This window comes from Belonocnema kinseyi, chromosome 8, assembly GCF_010883055.1.
Source record: "Belonocnema kinseyi isolate 2016_QV_RU_SX_M_011 chromosome 8, B_treatae_v1, whole genome shotgun sequence".
In the NCBI taxonomy this organism is placed as follows: Eukaryota; Metazoa; Arthropoda; class Insecta; order Hymenoptera; family Cynipidae; genus Belonocnema; species Belonocnema kinseyi.
Window position 1 is genome coordinate 137,764,256 of NC_046664.1, and position 19,777 is coordinate 137,784,032.

At 34.9% G+C, this 19,777-nt stretch overlaps 1 protein-coding gene across 11 annotated transcripts in view; it reads left to right on the forward strand.

Annotated features, from left to right (window-relative positions):
• LOC117177683 (epidermal growth factor receptor-like) overlaps nucleotides 1–19,777 on the forward strand; it is a 326,636-nt gene that overhangs the window by 292,931 nt on the left and 13,928 nt on the right. For all 11 annotated transcript variants that reach the window (XM_033368525.1, XM_033368527.1, XM_033368523.1 and 8 more), the window contains 6 exons: nucleotides 9,611–10,287; nucleotides 10,605–10,734; nucleotides 11,005–11,315; nucleotides 11,552–11,853; nucleotides 11,933–13,147; nucleotides 18,967–19,369. In XM_033368525.1, coding sequence (XP_033224416.1) covers nucleotides 9,611–10,287; nucleotides 10,605–10,734; nucleotides 11,005–11,315; nucleotides 11,552–11,853; nucleotides 11,933–13,147; nucleotides 18,967–19,369 — 3,038 coding nt within the window. The remainder of the gene's footprint in view (nucleotides 1–9,610; nucleotides 10,288–10,604; nucleotides 10,735–11,004; nucleotides 11,316–11,551; nucleotides 11,854–11,932; nucleotides 13,148–18,966; nucleotides 19,370–19,777) is intronic.

Here is a 19,777-nt window from a genome sequence, read left to right on the forward strand (position 1 = left end):
TTTTTTTTAAATATTATATTTTATCATTTTATGCATTTCTTTACAATAAGATTTACTTAGTTTAAGTTTATCCTATATTTTTTTCGAAGAATGAATGAATATGTTTTTGTTGATTTTACAATATCCAATTTATAATAAAACTTCATTTGTTTTAAATATTATTTCTAATTACTAAAAAGGACACAATTATTTGAATATTTCTGTATACACATAATTCTTTATAATATTATTTTTCTTCTGCTCTCCTAGGAAAATTTCTAGTGAATGCCAAGATCGAACTCGGGAAAATGCCACATACAATTATCCATGATTAAATACATCCCTGCTAAGATCGAACTCAATAGTATCGAAAGTTTGTCCTTCACTATACAATGTAATAAGATGTACAAAGACAATGTCCGCTGCCTTATCACCTGTCAAAAGGCGAAATGACAGAAGATCATATGCAAGTTGAATTATTTGCAAACGTGTGCCATTACATAGATCTTCGTTGATAGAAACATTACGAATTAGCATAACAATACGATTGTTTCTTAATCGTCATTCATGAGGAGGAAGGGTTGGTGGATTCAATATGTTCAAGTATTCTGGGATTATTGCCTCATTTATATCTCTATTATCACAATTTTTAACACTATCTACACTTGTATAAATTCGTTCTGTGATTTTGTCCAATAGCTCCACGACTCTGTAATTTATTTCTTCAACATCAACATTTCTTGCTGATAATATAACTGTCTTTGGTAGATCTCCAAACCTTCGCTGATTCGCTGCGAATTACATGAGTGTTCACAGGCAGTAATTGCCTAAAATATCCGCCGAGAATGATAATTTTTCCACCAAGTGGTGAATCAACATTCATGAATTCACGTAATATTCGATCTACTAATTCCAAAGTATACCTTGGCGCCATTAGAGCTTGGTCCCAAATAAAAATACCTACTTTCCAGAGGTATTTAGCATCTTCAGATTAAGTTTTTATATGGCAGACGGAATCAGAAAATAAAGAAACTGGCATAACGAAAGCTTTATGTACAGTCTTTCCTTGTGGAAGTAATATTGTTGCAAAACCTGTGAATGCCATCGTACATATATTTTTTGCTTTGACTTTTAACAAATGATATGTAATTGTATAAATGTATGTCTTTCCTGAGCCACCAGGTTCATCAATACACAAATATGACGTAAAAGGCCTTTCTTCGTTCGTATTTATCTGAATATATGATCTTATGTATGCTTCTTGTATATTATAATTTCTCTGAAAATCTTGTGACATAACGTATTTAAATTTATCCCATAGTTCCTCAGGATCCAACAATCCCACTCTGCATCATCTTCGATGAAACCTAATGCTAAACATATTCTTTGAAAAGTATCATAAGTTTGTCCATTAACAGATCTGAAATCTTGGAAACTTATAGCCCCTTTCATTGTTATTAGTAATAGTCTCAGATTTAATAGTTCTATTGTAGTCGGACTAACAGAGTACATCCGTCCAATAACGTTAAATTTAGTTTTTCGTTTTTGCCAAATTGATAATTTTGATCCACTATGTTTTTTTAAATACGTAGTGAGATGGAATTTCAGAATACGTATATCATTTGGCATCAGTATCACGTCCATATAAATCAAAATAATTGATTCGCATAGTTTCTTTTTCCAATCCGTTTCTTATAGCACCTTCACTTGCAGCATCGTCAACAGTAACTACTTTCCTGATTAGGCAAATGTTCTGGCAACCTAATAACAGCATGACTTTTATTTTGAAACGATCCACCGTATATAGGATCACATGCTTCAACAGGACTCGCCTATCGAGTATCTAAAATTTTTTATTTCATCATGATGAATAACATTTTCACTGTCATTAGCCTCAGTAACTACGACAGAAACAGCATCATGAATGCCTTTTTGCTAGAAACTACTTCGACATTAATATGCGAGTTAAAGAACTTTAATAATCTAACATTATAAAGTACTACTAAAAGTGATTTCACTCGTGCCTCGATTTTGGCGATTATAAGTACCGGTATCTGATCTTTACACCAATCTCTGCAGGGAAAGTGAATCATGTTTTTCATAACAATATACAACGTAAACGTATGCTTGTACTTGGTCGAAGAATTGTTGTTTTACTATAATGTTGATTAATTCCTCTTGCTTTGAATTAAAAACTCGTGAATCAATGTCTGGTAGATCAGATGCTGTCTAACCATATAATAAATTATCTTTCACTTCTGTCCCGTTTAGATTACATGTCATACCTAGGCGACAAACCGAATTCTTTATGAATGAAAAACAAATTCAAATTTACGAACATGAATTCGTAGAAAAATTCTGTTTTCGTCCATACAGAATTCTTTTCCAATTCATGTTATAATCGTAGTATGACCGCGGAAATCAATTTGGAAGGAATTGAAGAAGAATACGGGCGAAATATATTGTGTAAATAAATTATCTAAAATGCACGGTAAATGACGGAAAATAATTAAGTAATGAAAGTGAAATAAAACAAAACGTGTACAAATTTATAATTCGCACGATTAAATTTATATTTATCAACAGGTTCGCGAATATTACATATGAGAGCACCATTTCGTAAGTATCTTTGAATTTTTAGAAGTAAAAAAGAGAATGCTTCTGATATATCCCTTTGTTGTATACCAGCATAAATAAAACGTGTAGAAAAATTCCATTTCAGAAAAAGTAGATCAGAGTTCAGTAACCAATCATTTTATTCAAATTGGCAATGATAAGTGATGCAAAAACGTATCCTGATTAATTTTGTCGATTACAACAAATATATCGTAGAAAAAGTTTGATTAATAAATTTTGCCTAAAAAGTTTTTTAAAATCCATTACGAATTTGTCTAACTTATCATCAGGCCAGTCATGTGTTTGAATTCATACATAATTGTTCAAGCTATAATATTCAATTTAATTATTTTGAGATTTTCAGATCACTTTCGAGTCATTTAAACACTTCTCTTATTTAGATCTCCATCTTTTAAAATCTTAATAAAAACTAAATAATGAATAAATGCTCTTTACTAATTTTTTAAAAACATTGAGTGTGCCGTGTGTACGCTTAAGGCGACAGCGGTCGTATGGGAGAGATTCGAGATAGAGCGAAAAACGAGTGAGCTGAAGGGTTTCGGTGCGGAAGGAAAAGTTGTTAAGTCCGTGGGCATGATGCGCGGAAACATTGAAGTTGATAACGTGAAGTGCCCGAATGTTTCCCTTCGCGTAGTTCCGGATAACGTCCAATCGTGTGACGCGATCATAGGATGCACATTTACTGAACAACCACACGTCGCTTATTTAAAGGTGGATGACCAACTAATTTTCCGAGATCGAGCAAGCGTAGAGTTACTTAAATTCGAGCTAGACCGAATCGAGCGGCCGAGGCATGCGACAACTAAAGTAGACGAAGAATTACATCCCGCGACAATAAACCTTCTACAATTAAATGTAGGTGAAGAGGCAATGACTCTAGGTGTCATAAATACGAGCAATGATCCAGTGAAACTGCGTCAAGGTGGAAAAATTGGTGACTCAATTCTTAAAATTGAAAACGTACCAGAGTTGACCCCGACAATCGAACCGGTGAAATCGGACGAGATAATAACTGGTAATAAAATTACGAATTCTCAACGCGAGTCGTTGATCGAGATGCTGAACGAGAATCGACACTGTGTTGCACAAAACCTAAACGAGTTAGGCCATACTAAATTAATCAAGATGGACATAGTTGAGAAACCGGGATTCGTTCCTGTATGTTTAAAACCCTACCGTGTGACACGCGAAGAACGCGAAACAATTAAGAAAATAGTATATTAAATATTATATATTAAATAATATATATATATATTTTTTTTTATAGAAATAGGAGGCCGCGATCGTAGCCGAGACGTCATCACCGTACGCAAGTCCCGTTCTACTAGTGCGACCGAAAAACGGAAAGCCTCGTCTAGTACTCGACTTCCGACGCCTAAATAGCCAGATTCAGAGGATTCAGTATCCTCTACCCAATATAGACGAGTATCTTGAGGCAATATACGGGGCTAAAATCTTCGCGATCCTGGGTCTGGCAACGGTTATCTCCATATTCTACTCAAAGCGGAAGCGCGACATAACACCGCGTTTATTACACCGGATTGTACAGGCGAGTTTACACGTGCACTGTTCGAGCTTATGAACGCCCCCTTCTACTTCTCCAAACTGATGGAGCTGGCCTTGGGTCAGTTTAGAAATAAGATTCTATTCTTTTACCTGGGCGATATTCTTATTTTTGGCCAGAACTGGTAAGGACTACCGGAGGGACTAAAACTACTGCTATATGCTTTATCTAAAGCCGAACTAACCCTAAACCTCGAGAAATATAGATTTGGACTTAAGAAAATAGAATTCCTAGGATTTCAGGTTAGCTAACGAGTTTCTTTCGCCACTTTGTGCCAAATTTTTAAAAAAATCGCTGCGCCGTTATCTTGCCTAACGCGTAAGAATGCGAGCTATAAATGGACTAAATCTCAAGAGGAGGCCTTTCGCGAACCAAAACGATTGCTAACCACAAAACCGATATTACGAGTTTGTTCGCCAAAAGCAGAGATAACTGAATTGCACACTGATACTAGCTCCTTAGGACTCGGCGTATACTCTTACAGGGGGATGATAAAAATGATCTCAGGCTAGTCTACGCATTTAGCCGAAGAACTTCGGATATCGAATCGCGTTATCCCTCGAGTAAACTAGAGCTTCTCGCAGTTGTGTGGGCGTGCAAGAGACTGCGCACATTTCTGGTCCCATTAAAGTTTATCGTGCTAACAGACTGCCAAGCTTTAGTTTTTCTAAACACTTCAAAAACCAAGTATCCTCAAGTTTCGCGATGGGCTTCTACTCTATGTGATTATGAATTTACGATACGACACCGAAAAGGAGATCACATGAAGCACGCGGATGCGCTTTCCCGAGCTCCCATATCCGAATAAACCGCACAGGAATCCGATAAGATCGAAATGCTCGCGATAACGACTAGAGAGGACGAGATTCTATTACACCAGAGATCAGATGAAAGTTTAAAGAGCTTAATCCAAATTATCGAGAAAGCGGACGAGGAAAGGTCAAAAGACGAGCGCTGGTCAGAAGACGATGCGAAGAGCGTTGACCATACGTTATCACGACTTGGCAAGTCACCTAGGTATCGATAAAGTCCTCGCGAAAATGCGTCGTTATTATTACTTTCCTAACATGCGTGGTTATATAAAAGAGCATATAGCTGGATGTCTGCCATGTATAGTGAACAAAAAGACTAGAGGCCGCCAGCCAAGGGAACTACACCCTATCCCGCCAGAAAATCGACCTTTCGCGACGGTTCACCTGAACCACTTGGGTCCCTTCCCAGTTAGTACCTGAGGTAACAGATACGTTCTCACGATAGTTGACAACTTGACCAAGTACGTTGCGCTTGAAGCCACGAAAACCACGGAAACGACAGTGACAATCAATATATTTAATAGTCGTTGAACAATTCGGCGCGCCAAACCGAGTAATCTGCGATAGGGGAACGAGCTTCACCTCTGAAAAATTTCGCGATTATTGTGAAAAACACGGGATAAAATCAACATTCAATTCGAGTAGGCATCCTCAGGCCAACGGCCAAGTTGAGCGCGTTAATCAGTAGATCCTAGCTCCTCTGCGAGCTGAAGCCTGGGAAGCGAACGAATCCGAATGGGATAATAAACTAAAACAAATCACGAGAGACATAAATTCATCAATTAACAAAACCACGGTAACGAGGGTATCTACATCGGTTTTGAAGAAGGGGTAACTAGAGAATTAACCGAGAACTGCGAGATCTATCGAGATCCAAGGATAGTCCGCGAGGAGATAACTCAAGAAATCGAAAAAGCCCAAAAGGTATATAAAGAAAGATACGATGAACACCGAAACGCTGGGGTAAAATTTGAAATAGGTGACATTGTTTATGTTAGCGTCAATCCAATTTCCACCGGGGAAAGCACAAAGTTACAGTCTCGTTGTCGAGGTAAGTACGTAGATATCTGAGAAATCCCGAGTGACACCTATAAGATTCAACCTATTGTGGAACGTCGAAGACTAAAATATCCACTACGTGCGATAAATCCACCGCGACGTGGAGACAAAGTCATACGTTATGTAAACTAAACTAAGAGCGTACATATATGCGGCGAGTCGTTATAATATAGGTTTATACTCTTACAGAATATTGTGTTGAAGAGAAGAAGAATTGATATAAAGAGAATAATCATGTCGTTCCAAGATGTATAAAACTATGTTACTGTACAAAGAGAGAAAAACTCAATTGTCACGTATGTTTGTTAAAAAAGGGAGGGGGGAGCTTGAGGGCAAGCACAAGTAAGGTTGGCCGAATATTAGAAAATAAGTTGCACGCTATGTGAACTGAGCATTAGGACGATAAAGGAGAAGAGATTGCGTGAATGTGTGTGGGCAGGAAGTGAGTCTCCTGAGAAACGAGGAAGAGAGATTTCCGAGGCGCGAGCGTGGCGAGTTGAGTTTTGTATTGATTAGGACTTTTCTATGTTTAATAAACGGTATACTTAATTTTGAGTTCTTAAATACGAGTAATCTATTTTATAGACCTGTTTCTCTGCATAATTGGATCAATCATAGGATTATTCCAAGAGCAATAAGTAAAGTTTATAATGGTGTTTCAAACAAATGTAAACGAAATTTTGTAGCTTATGGTTACATGGCCTCAGGGTTAGGTACGTATCTTACTCCAGGTAATTTACGTGGATTTCTGCAGCAACTTATCACGTAATTCACGTCCGAAGTTTTCTACATTATGTAAATTAATGTAAATTACGTCGATGTGGAATTTGCGAATATTTCGATGGCTGTGATTTGTCTGATCTGATATAAGTACATAACCTCTGCGTGTGGTTTGTGAACTGTGGACGTGTGTTTGTCGGTCGTTTTGCAATTATTATTTAAATTTTTACAAATTAAGGCAAGATGAATAGGTAAAGGTTCCTGAAAAAACGAAATAAACAAATATCAGTAAACATTTATCAGTGATGACTACAATAATGTCAATAACACTAATCAATAAATAGTGGTTTAAAAGTAAAATGATATGATCTAGAAACATTTTATGAATAAAGAGTAATTGTATGACAAATTAAACTTTTATTATTGTAAATTAATTGATTAATTACGAGCACTGTATGGGGGAAAAACGAAATTGAAATTAAATTTAAATATAAATTCTCATTGAAGTCCAACATCTAAAAGTTAGCAGCATAATTTTCTAAAAATGAACAAATGTAATTCACGGAAAAAGCAACTCAATTTAATATGGTTATAAAGATACCGCTTTATTGGTATTAACTTCGTGATAAAAAATATTTTTTTTTATATGAAGTACATATATCTTTACGTCATTAATTTATTACAATCTTAAAAGTTATTTGAACTCGTACTCATGTATAAACAATTATTTTGAGTGTAGATTAGAATATATTTGAAGTATTATAATCAATATAATATACAATAATGATATAAAAGAACTGCAAAAATTAATAATATTTCAACACTATTTACATACCTATGACTAAGAAGGTGTTTATAGCCACTGTTCGTCAATAGTTGATCGCAAAATAGGCACTTAGCTACACGGTTATCTATATTGTTAAGTTTTGTTTTCACTTTCTCAAAACTTAGGACTTTCCATGGGATATTTGGAAGCCTCGTGAAAATCTTCTTTCTCATCATTTTAACCGTTTGTTAATTTAATATCTAAAATCCTCAAATTAATTACGGTTTGGAGGAGGTTATGTCACGTGCTAGGAAATTCAAAAGTTTAAAACAGACAACCGCCATCTTTGTCATGTAATTTACCGTTTTCTACAGTTTTCTACGTAAATTACTTATTTTGGTAATCTACGTAGAAAACCTCGAGTGACACGTCACTTCGCAACCCAGCAATGGCCTCAAGATTCGCGCTTTTTTAGCCCTATTAAAGCTAAGTCTTAAATAAGGTATACTTACATATTTCGTCGTCCTTAAGATCAGTAGTCTCCATGTTCTCGTCTGAATGCTAAGTTTATAATAAAATTTGTCATAATTACAATGTTTATAACAACATTAGAAAATTTTCATATGAATAAAACATAAATTGCTTTAGTATAAAATAATTGTAACATAATTTGGTACCAGATAAGTAGTATTAAGGACGATAAAGTATGTAAGCACATCTCATATCACTTTTAATAAAAGAAAATAGATTTAGAAACTGAGATTCTAATTAATTATGACACGTGTTGTAAAATGAAAACAAGGGAAACAAAATTATCGACTAAAATGCACATGGATCACGCTTCTTGTGTGGATGATCCGAAACTGCGCTTGGCGGTAGCGTGGCCAACATTCTGCGCTAGCACGTCTCTTAGATCTCAGGTAACAAATAAAAACAGCGCATTAAAAAGATAGACCAATAGAAATCATGGCTAAATCATCCAATCTGGCAACCTGCATAACGGTTCCTTAGCACTTTAACAAAAGGCCGACGTGTGTTTTTGTAAACGCTGTTTCATATCTTGCCTAGCCGCCTTTGACTGGCAGCGGAGATCAAATTATTATGTTTTTATTAAATAATTCGAAACAGCATCGGCGCCACACTGCAGTAACTATATGTCGTTGGAAGAGCACGTCACTTTCAAACCCTGAACATACATATCGGTGTCGGTGACATAAACAACTTACTATTATAATATAATAAAAACATTAGAAAAATGTACAACGACAATAAAAAAATAAAAAGGGTGTTCAGCGATGACATTATTATGTTTTTATTAAATAGTTACTTGGATAATTGATAATTTTATACAATGTCAATTTTCAAAGTTCCCGCTTACTGTGTCTGCATTCAAATCTGAATGAGAAACCAATCAGGAATCAGGAAAAGGCGTTACAACTTTCGATATATTTCGAGTTCGACTCATTCATCTTCTTTTTATAATACGATATATCCAGGGAGGTAATATTTACTCAGGCCCAAGCCACATATACTGTTTTCGGGCAAACATGCAAATGAAGATAACCTTTAGGCAAATGTTACTACTTTTTTCCATTAATCAGCAGACCTATTATTTTGGTTTTTACTAAGTACTTCAAGCATTCAAATAGTTTGACCTAGTTTTAACTAAGATATTCAATTAAAACACATAATCGGATCTAATGGTAAGAATTCTTCGAATTTTTACAAACGCACAGGGTACTTCGCATTTCGACTAATTCAAACTAGTTTTGACAAATATTCTTATTAATTTCGTGTTTAAATAGTTTTAACTAAATTCAGGTTAACGCAATAACATTTTTCCTTAATTAAGATGTAAAAACTCGAAAATAAAGTTACTGTTGCGATTAGAGTCACTCACTTATCAAACAACCCTCGTAAGGTACAGACTATCCAGGCTAACGTGAGTTGTATAATGGCTTTGCTTTACGCTCTAACATCTATCGATCAATCGTTACAATATCTTGATTAGAGACTTTTAATTTATAAATATAAACAATCACGATATTTTACAATTTTTATTATATTTTTCAGATATAATCCAACAACGTATTCCTGGGAAGCTAATCCGGATGGAAAATATGCGTATGGTGCCACCTGTGTACGGAAATGTCCTGAACATCTTTTAAAAGATAACGGTGCTTGCGTAAGATCGTGTCCACCCAAGAAGAAGGCTTTGAATGGGGAATGCGTTCCCTGTGATGGGCCTTGTCCGAAGATATGTCAAGGCGTTGACAAACTTCATTCGGGCAATATTGACAGCTTCAAAGATTGCACTATGATTGAGGGTTCGATCACAATTTTGGATCAAAGTTTTTTAGGCTATCAGGATATATCATCCGATTTTATATTTGGACCCAGATATACAGCCATGCATCCTGAAAAACTGGAAGTTTTCAGTACCTTGAAGGAAATAACTGGGTTCTTAAACATCCAGGCTGCTAATGAAAACTTTACTTCTCTTCCATACTTTAGAAATTTAGAAGTAATTGGTGGTAGAGTGCTCACGGAGTATTTCTCTTCGCTTTACGTAGTAAAAACCACCTTGGTTTCCATGGATCTCAGATCCTTGAAAAAAGTCTCGTCAGGTACGATCGCTATATTGGAAAATAAAAATCTCTGTTATGCTCAAAGTATAAATTGGAAAAAGCTTAAAAAATCTCCAGAGCATGAGATTTTAATGCAGAACAACAAAGATGAAAGCGAATGCAGTAAGTGTCTTAGCTTAAAAAATTATTTGACAAGTCAGTGGAGCGATCTATTGAAGTGAATCGACGATTTGTAATTGAAAGTACATATCTTGAATGGTTTTGAAAACCGAAATTCGAGCATCGATACTTTTCTCGAGGAACATTTTTCAACTGAAATCAATTGAAATCAATTCAGTATAGGAATATTCTCCTAATTCTTTCCATTGCAAATCATCATTTATAAATTACCAATTAATTTCAATTGGACATTTTCATTGTAGAGGACTTCACTTTAAACGAAAAACCGTAATCATTACTAAAAACACGCATTTTTTCAGTACAAGAAGGTTTAATTTGCGATGAACAATGTTCAGAGGGGTGCTGGGGCGCTGGTCCAGAGCAGTGTCTTTCTTGCAAGAGCTTCAAGCTTGGAAATGTCTGTGTTGAAAATTGCAACATAATACCTGGGTAAGTAGTCAACAAAGAATGTAAATATTACTGCCTAAAATTATTCTGATTTTTAATATTTAATGGCTAACTGGGATCGCGGATGGAAGGTAATCTTATACGACAATCTAAACGTTAAAATAATTATCATGCAGAATTTTTTATTTCTGAATTTTTTTAACATATTAACTTAAATTTATCTTTTCTGTCATATTTATGTTATTGTATTCTTTTCGTGTTCTTCTTCTTACCTACGGAAGTTTTTAATACTATAATTATTATTTTTCTTAGCATCTATCAAGCGGATTTAAAAATTTGCAAACCATGCCACGAAGAGTGTAATGGTACGTGCACAGGACCAAATGCTGAACACTGTGACAAGTGTAAACATGTACGAGATGGTCCGTTCTGTGTTCCGGAATGTCCGTTATCAAAATACAGTGCCAACGGACAGTGTAGAAACTGCCACAGTAACTGTGTGGGTGGTTGTGAAGGACCAGAAAATAATATTGGACCGTATGGATGTCACAGTTGTGAAAAAGCTATTATGAATGGCGGCCTACCCGAAGTTTGCTTGCAGAAAGCTGAATCATGCCCTGACGGTAAATTTAATTTAGAATTAAAATCACGATAATTATCATTTCATTGATGAAAAAGTCTGTATTATACTATGATTCGTATAATTTTTAGAGTTTTACAATTTATTCTCCTTTAAAAAAATAGAATATACACCAAGGTCTCTTGCCAGAATTTTGAACATTTGTAACAGAATTAGCAAGAACATTAAAGATTTTCAGACGTAATAATGATTAATGAATATAATTGTGCTTTCAAAAAGGTTATTTTTACGAATGGATTAGCCCACAAGAGCAAGGACTTCTAAAACCACTTGCTGGAAAAGCAGTTTGTCGAAAATGTCACTCTCGTTGCAAAAGGTGTACAAATTACGGAATCCACGAGCAGGTGTGTCAAGAATGTGTTAGATATAAAAAGGGCGAGCAATGCGAGGACGAATGTCCATCGGATCATTACGTTAAACTAGACACACAGTTGTGTTTACCCTGTCACGGAGAATGCCGTGAGTGTTTTGGACGGGGAGAAAATGAATGTTACAGATGTCGAAATTTCAAAATATTTGCTGTAAGTAATGATATTAAAAAGTCTTTTTGGACGTTGAAGATTTGTTTCAGCTTAAAAATATTTTTTACATATTTTATAGGAAGGTGATCCAGTAGATAATACTACAGCTTTTAATTGTACCGAGATATGTCCCCCAGACTATTACAAAATATTTCCAGAAGACAATTCATTTATTAATGAACCATTTTGCTCTTTAACGCCTGCAGCTGTATATAAAGAAGATGAATTTAATACATTTGTAATAGCTGGCACTGTTGTGAGCGTTTCAGTATTCTTCTTCTTAATAGGATTTACGATATACATCAAATGTAGGCGAATGAAAAATAAAGAGAATACTGTTAAAATGACGATGGCTTTAGCAGGCTTGGATGACAACGAACCTTTGAGACCAACTGGATTAAAACCAAATCTTGCTAAACTTCGTATTATTAAGGAAGAAGAAATGAGAAAAGGTGGTATCCTAGGATATGGTGCTTTCGGTAATGTGTACAAGGGTGTATGGGTGCCAGAAGGAGAGAATATAAAAATTCCAGTTGCGATCAAAGTACTTCATGAAGGTACTAATGTTAATACGTCAAAAGAGTTTCTTGACGAAGCTTATATTATGGCCACTGTCGATCATCCCAATCTTCTACAGCTTTTAGCAGTCTGTATGACTTCGCAAATGATGTTAGTTACGCAGTTAATGCCTCTCGGTTGTCTGCTGGATTTTGTGCGTAATAATAAAGATAGGATTGGATCAAAGCCAATGTTGAATTGGTGCACTCAAATCGCAAAAGGTATGGCATATCTGGAAGAGCGAAGACTTGTCCATCGCGATCTCGCCGCCAGAAATGTTCTTGTGCAAACTAGTACCTGCGTTAAGATAACCGACTTTGGTCTGGCTAAATTATTAGATATTAACGAAGAACAATACAAAGCAGCCGGTGGAAAAATGCCGATTAAATGGTTAGCTTTGGAATGTATTCAACACCGGGTTTTTACTCATAAATCTGACGTTTGGGCGTTTGGAGTTACTATTTGGGAAGTTCTTACCTATGGAGGAAGGCCGTACGAGAATATTGCTGCAAGAAATGTCCCGGAGTTATTGGAGAAGGGTGAAAGACTACCTCAACCACCTATTTGCACGATCGATGTTTACATGATCATGGTCAAATGCTGGATGCTTGACGCGGAATCTAGGCCCTGCTTCAAGGAGTTAGCTGAAGAGTTTGCTAAAATGTCGAGAGATCCAGGCCGGTATCTTGCAATAAAAGGAGACAAATACATGAGACTACCTTCGTATGCATCACAAGTAGGTTTTGTTAATATTGTTACCAGAATTAGTGTTCAAGTCAAGCGATACGAGACGAGAAATAAACTAAATGAAAAAAGTGTAATTCATTTATAAGAAATTCTCGTATCGGCTCATTTCGTTACCACGAGAATCTCCGGAGACTTAGATTGTCATCCAATGAACTTGTATTGTTTAATCAAGATAACTTTTTTTTTTTTAATTGCAAGAGTTAAATAATTTATTTTCTGTTAAAAAATATGAAATTCAAATCATAGTAAGTAATATAAAAAGACCCAGCTTCCTGAAACGAGCCGCTCTGCTGCAAAAGACCTTCCAAGTATCCTGCAAGCAGTGGCTCAGTGCATTTAAATAGTTTGTCGTGTTCTTCTTAGTGCAAATTAACTACGATTCTTTGTTCAGAAATTCCATTCTCAAGAGGGAGCTGTTATGATAAACATTATTTCATAATTATGAAAAATGTACTTAATTTGCATATAATTTAGCCATACAAAATTTTATTCAAAATCATGTTAATTTCCAAATCCAATAAAAATAATACTGATTTAGAAATCAAATTTATCTCTGATTTAAAATAAAGTTCTTTTTCCATATGTGAATGACGTTTAATAGCACACATACATTATTTAATCTCATAAATTAACGGAAAGAACATTGCTTAACAAGTTAAATTTTTTTAAATAATTAAAAAATCTCCAGCTTAAACATTCCATAAAATAAATTAAATTGGTAGAAAATATAATTTCGAGATTGCAGGTGTGGTTTATGCTAGGACAATTTCAACCTTTAAATTGCTTATTTTTGGAAGTTATGGTGATGTTTTTGACCTGCAATAACCATCATTTACAAAATAATCTATACATCCCCTAGATAAACATATTTTTCCCCAAACTTTCACTCGCACACACACAAACACATACACACACGCGCGGCATTCTACGTGTTTCGACCATTGGTATAATCATTGCCGAGAGTCGGGCTGAAAATATAAGTTTCTACTAGTATTCGCGTCACCCGAGATGTGCATTATGTGACAAGTTTTCTAGTTCTTCTACTAACTATCAGAATATGAGTTTTATTCAAACGTTAAAATACACCGCAAAAGATTAAAGTCTTATTTCATTGGATGCGGTACCTAATGCCCTAAAGATGTCCAAAAGACATCTTGAGGACATAGGCTGTTCTCGGGACATCTTTCGTACTAACATTAGACAACCTAAAGATATCCCTAGGATATCCAAAAGACATATTCTAAAAGACGTATTAGGGATGTCCCGAAGACGTCTGTATGACAACATCTTTAATCTTTTTACCCACTGGGCAATCATATTATTATTATCGACACAGTAATAGATCTTTGGGATATCAAAAATAAAAATATTGGAAACAAATGACAACTGCATTGCGAAACAAGTGAAAGTCTCTCTTAGTTCAACAGTGATCCCATTATTGGCGAAATTTTCTTTGCGCTTGCCTCGGGGCAGCGGGCTCATTGGTCGCTGTTTTCGCGCATTCTTGTGCCATTTGTTATAATTATTTATTTGAATTAGGATGATTTTTTATAACCTGTTTTTTATTGCACACTACCTGCGATCCATGCAATTGTTCAATATATTATCTTTTCCTTTGTGTTAATTTTCTTCTGACTTTTCACCACCAACACTAGGACTGAATTTTTCGGAAAATTGTATTATCAGTCTTCATAAAATATATAACATATATTTTGATCGTAAAAATCAGTCAAGCGGTTTTCGAGAAAAAACACTTTTTATTTTCCTTTCCCTTTCCATAACTTCCACAAAAAATGCAATGTGTTTGTAGAAATTCTTTGCAGTTTTTTGCTACTTCAACATGAACATTCTAAATAAATTTCAGCCTGATACGAGCGGGGGCCGATTTGCCACGCTTACCCGGCTAGACCGTTTTTTCGAAGATTCTTCCTTCATTTATTTGCCACAATCATCGAGTTAGATCTTAGACCGTATGTTTGAAATCGAGGGTTAAAATAGCAAAATAAACCCAATAGTTTTTGTAAAAATGCTTATCACGTATTTCTAAAGGTACTTATGAAGCTTCGAAAGTGTTGTCCTATGCTGCCGTCATTCTATATTTCTTGATTAGTTTGATTTTTGTCTTTTCCATTTGAAACGGGACGGAGTTAACGATCTAAAGGTTTCAGGATGCGAAGCGAACAGAAAACTGGTGTATGGTAGTGAACACTGCCGAACCCATTAATAAAATTTAACTAACCTTAAAAAGACGATCGCATTGTTTTTATTTTCTGCATTGCATAACAAGGGTATACGTACAATTGTAATTTTACGCGATTTTTCTGGAATAAATTTCTTTTTGACTTCGGCAGCCTCATCGTTAAACATTCGCATATATCATCGTCACTTTGATTTCCTTCCTTTCGCCTTTTCATTTTTGAAATAATCTTAATCTTAAAGTTCTAAAAATCACGGATTCGTTGACACTTAAATCTTGATCTTTCACTCGTCAACTGGCACATGAAACCAAAGGAAATGCAGATTATACGAAGCTCATGAACTTCGTAGTGTACTATAGAATCCCATCGCGGACTCAATCGACGCGACACCTATAGTGCACACCCAATGACGCTAGTATCGACAGCACTTTCGCCACGCGAAACCACACTTTTTTCATTTACTCTTCTCAGTAGTGGGTAAAATCAAGTTTTCCCACGCTGGCGTCATCAATTGGGAAATCGATAACTTTGTCGCCTTTAAACAAGCCTCAGAACTCGCATTTCCCGCTCGGGTGTTAAACAAATTCTTTTAGTGCTTTAATACGTTGTGATTATTATGTTGCCTTTTTTAGAACTGTTAATTCGTAATGAGTGGTAAGAACGCATTATAAAGATACTCTATTTCCACATATCATCGTTCTTGCTGACTACATACCAAGAGTTATTATTAGCATATCCGATAATATGCCATCATTTCCATCTTCACTGCCTATATTATCTTCGTCATTCTCATATTCTCTGTGTTAAGCATCTTCGTTTTTCTTATCGATGTCATCAATTCATAGAATAGCCAGCATTTTTTGAGCATCTAGGTTCAAAATATGAGATTAAGATCCTTATTGTTGCTCTTAAGCATTAAAACTCTTCATTAACTTAGACAATTCTTGCATGAAGGTTCTGTAGGCTGATGCTTTTACTACTGCTATAGCCTGCAATTTTTTATCTACTTTGAACTTTTAAAGAGTAGTGTGGAAGACTTTAGCGATGTCTAAACCAGTGTGACATCCATTAGAAGAAAACAGTCAATGACGAGTGATTTCATACTCCAATCGCTGTTAATGAAGTATCCTGTGATTCCAAAAAAAAAAGATCAATGGGCGTTTGATGTGCAGGCGTCGGTTATGTAAGGTATTTTGGAAGGGACAATCCTTTTTATTAATTTATTCATTATTACTTTTTCGGTCAGGTATGCGTGATCTGGAACTTTTGTTAGGAATTTGGTAACCTGCGCTGTTTTCGTCACAATTTCTTGTTTTTTATAGAAGCTTTTAGGAATTTGTGTCTGCAGTTTATTTTTGAATGATAGCTTGATGTTTGATGAGTAGCTCAATTGATTTTTTTTTACTCAGCCAACTACCTCTTTCTTAAGCGCCGAAAAAATGTATATTCCTTTATTCCAACCAACAGATCAATTGTTAGCCAATACGGAGTAATACTTTTATTTTTCAGGATTTTTTTTTCAGATTATATTTTTAGGTTAAATACAGGTCAGACATTATGAATCTCTTTTAGAAATATTTTCTAAAACAACGATCTATCAAAAATTGGAAACTTTCTAGCATCAATTTCAAAGTGTCCATATTTCGACTGTTCGTGTCCTTAAATGAAACTCTTATTCTTATTTGTGTTCCAAAGGATCACATATATTATTGGCTCAGTTTAAAAATCTATAGCCTTCAACTTGATATACTTAAACGTGTTTTACTATAATGAAACGAGCTCCTGTAAAAAAATAGGACCGCTGCGCGGGCATATTCGCGTTGGGCGTTGCGCGCGCGGCGCTTCGCTTCAACTTTGAGCTCGCTCTAAATTTTTAAATTTTGGTTAGAACAGCTCATAAATAAGAATATAATAATACTAAAATTTGACTATTAATAAGGCTTCAGTTTAACCTAGTGTTAGCGAAGAGATGAAATAAATTAGAAGAAAAATTGACATCCATCAATATTTAAATTTATCGAACTTTTGAATCTATTAGTTTGGATATATGCAGGTTTATAACATATTGAAGGCCTTAGTAGCAAATATACGGACTTCCATTTATACATTTTGAAGGTTACAACACATTAAAGCCCAATTTTAACGGGAAAGAATCTTTTTTATGAACCAAGGTTCATGAAGGAGCTCGATGTTACGGGACGACACATACTCACTGAGAATTCTAGGTTCAAATACAACTCTGACCATGTCACCGAAGCCTTCATACATGACACGTGTTTTTAAGTAAATAAATATTTAGTGTCGTCGACAGTAACTTTTTGTTTCACAAGCCTTTTCTTTTTATCAACCGGTCCTCCTTTCTCTAAAGTTTATTACATTTTCATACAATACTTTGAATGTTTAAAAATATCATGCTAATATAATACATACGCCAATAAAATGATTGCAACAATATGAATCGATTTTCCACAGTTTTTCTCGATGACTTTAAATCTTTCTTTTTTAAAAATGTCTTAGATTTCTTGATCAGAACGAGTTATAGAAAGGAGTTCTTATTAATAGATTTTATGGTTTCACGATAATTCATTTTGATAAAAAGAGATATTTCGGGTTTCACTCGTGTAAAAAACTACGAATTGTTTGCCGAAGTTTCGTGAACATTGCAGTTCACATCTTCAGGTCAGCCCTGAAGATGTGAACTGCAATGTTCACGAAACGTCGGCAAATAATTCGTAGTTTGTTACACGAGTGAAACCCGAAATATCTGTTTTTATCAGGAGTTCTTATTGTTTTTGCTCTATTGGTCGTTTTTAATATATTTTGTAGTAAAAACTTTTTATCCTTCAATGAAGGACCTCTTCATTACATAATTTAGGACGTTTAGTTTCTAATATACCTCATCGTCTCTGCAAAACTATCAAGAAAATGCTTTTTTTAAATACAGGTTGTTAAAAATAGAGGTATAAACATAACCTTACCAACTAAAAGCAGTGTGTAAAAACCTCTAATAACGACGAGGCAACTACCATGATTAAATATTTGAATTTAAAGGATGTTTTTAGAAAAACCTTATTTTCCTTCTCTTTTCTCATTGTCATTTAAGTAAATTTAATTACAAAAGAAAATTTTAGGCCAACGAGTAATTGCTGTAATTCATGTGACGCCATTTCAGTTTAAACTATATTATCCTCTCTTCCTTTTAACCTGTCATAGCAGCCAATACGTGTTTGCCCACAATTTTTTTTTCATAATTAGATTTTCATAAACGACAATGAGGGAAGAGAAAGAAAATAAGGGTTTTAAAAAACATATTTTGAATGTAAAAAATTAATCATGGTTTTTTCTACCTGTTCGGAGTTGCCTTGTCGTTACTAGCGTTATGAGAAGTTTTTACACACTGAACATAGTTGGTAAAGTTATTTGACCAAAAAATTTATTTTCTTGAAGGTACTTTTTATTTAAAAACTTTGACGCGTGAAATATGTGTAGGCTTGGCGGCCTGATACTAATTAGAATTAAACAAATTCACAATTTCACTTTAATACTTTACTTAGATTACGCGGACTTTGATTTTGTTTATTTTATATCTTGCATTTCATCGTATTCTCAGGCCGAAAAAGATATGATACCAAACCTTGCGACTGGAATGGATGGTTTGGAGTCGCTCATGGATGCTGACGAGTACCTGCAGCCAAAGTCAAGAGCACCCTTACCTCCTGGTATTTTAACTACAAGTGCTTCTGGATCTCCGCCAAACGTGCCCGTGAAAACTTCCTGGCCAAATGGAATTTTGCTTGATACTGATTCACCAACACCTCAAAATCAACAAAATTGGGATAGAGAACTTTTGAGGTATAATGCATCTAATGGAAACGTAAGTACATTTCACGAGCTAGAAGTTTCTGAGCAACGTGGGCATTATGTGCACGCCAATGGACATTGTGGTCCAATGATTTCCGACAGCTACGGCTCTAGATATTGTTCTGAACCACTGAGAATAGTCGACGTGAGAGGTAAGTAAATTAGTTAAATATTTATATCATGATACCATTAACAAAATACGTGATATTGAGCAATCATTTTTTTAATGTATTTTTTTCGTTGCTGATATATACGAAAAATAATGTTTACTTTACACATTTTGAAATACGATTAACATGTGGGGAAAAAGCAAACTCTAACGTTGAATAAAATAACCCATAACACGCAATGTTTCAGAATATTTCTAGAATATTTGAATGAAATATTGGAAATATTTCAACAATGTTCAAAAAACATTACAATGTCCCACCCAGGCAATATTGATACGAAATATTTTTTTACCAGCTCAAAAGAATATTGAATTGCGCTTGCTTTATGTATCTGAAAAGTGTCTCTATAAAATGTTTTCAAAATATATTTTTGAAAGTTTGTTTCTAAAT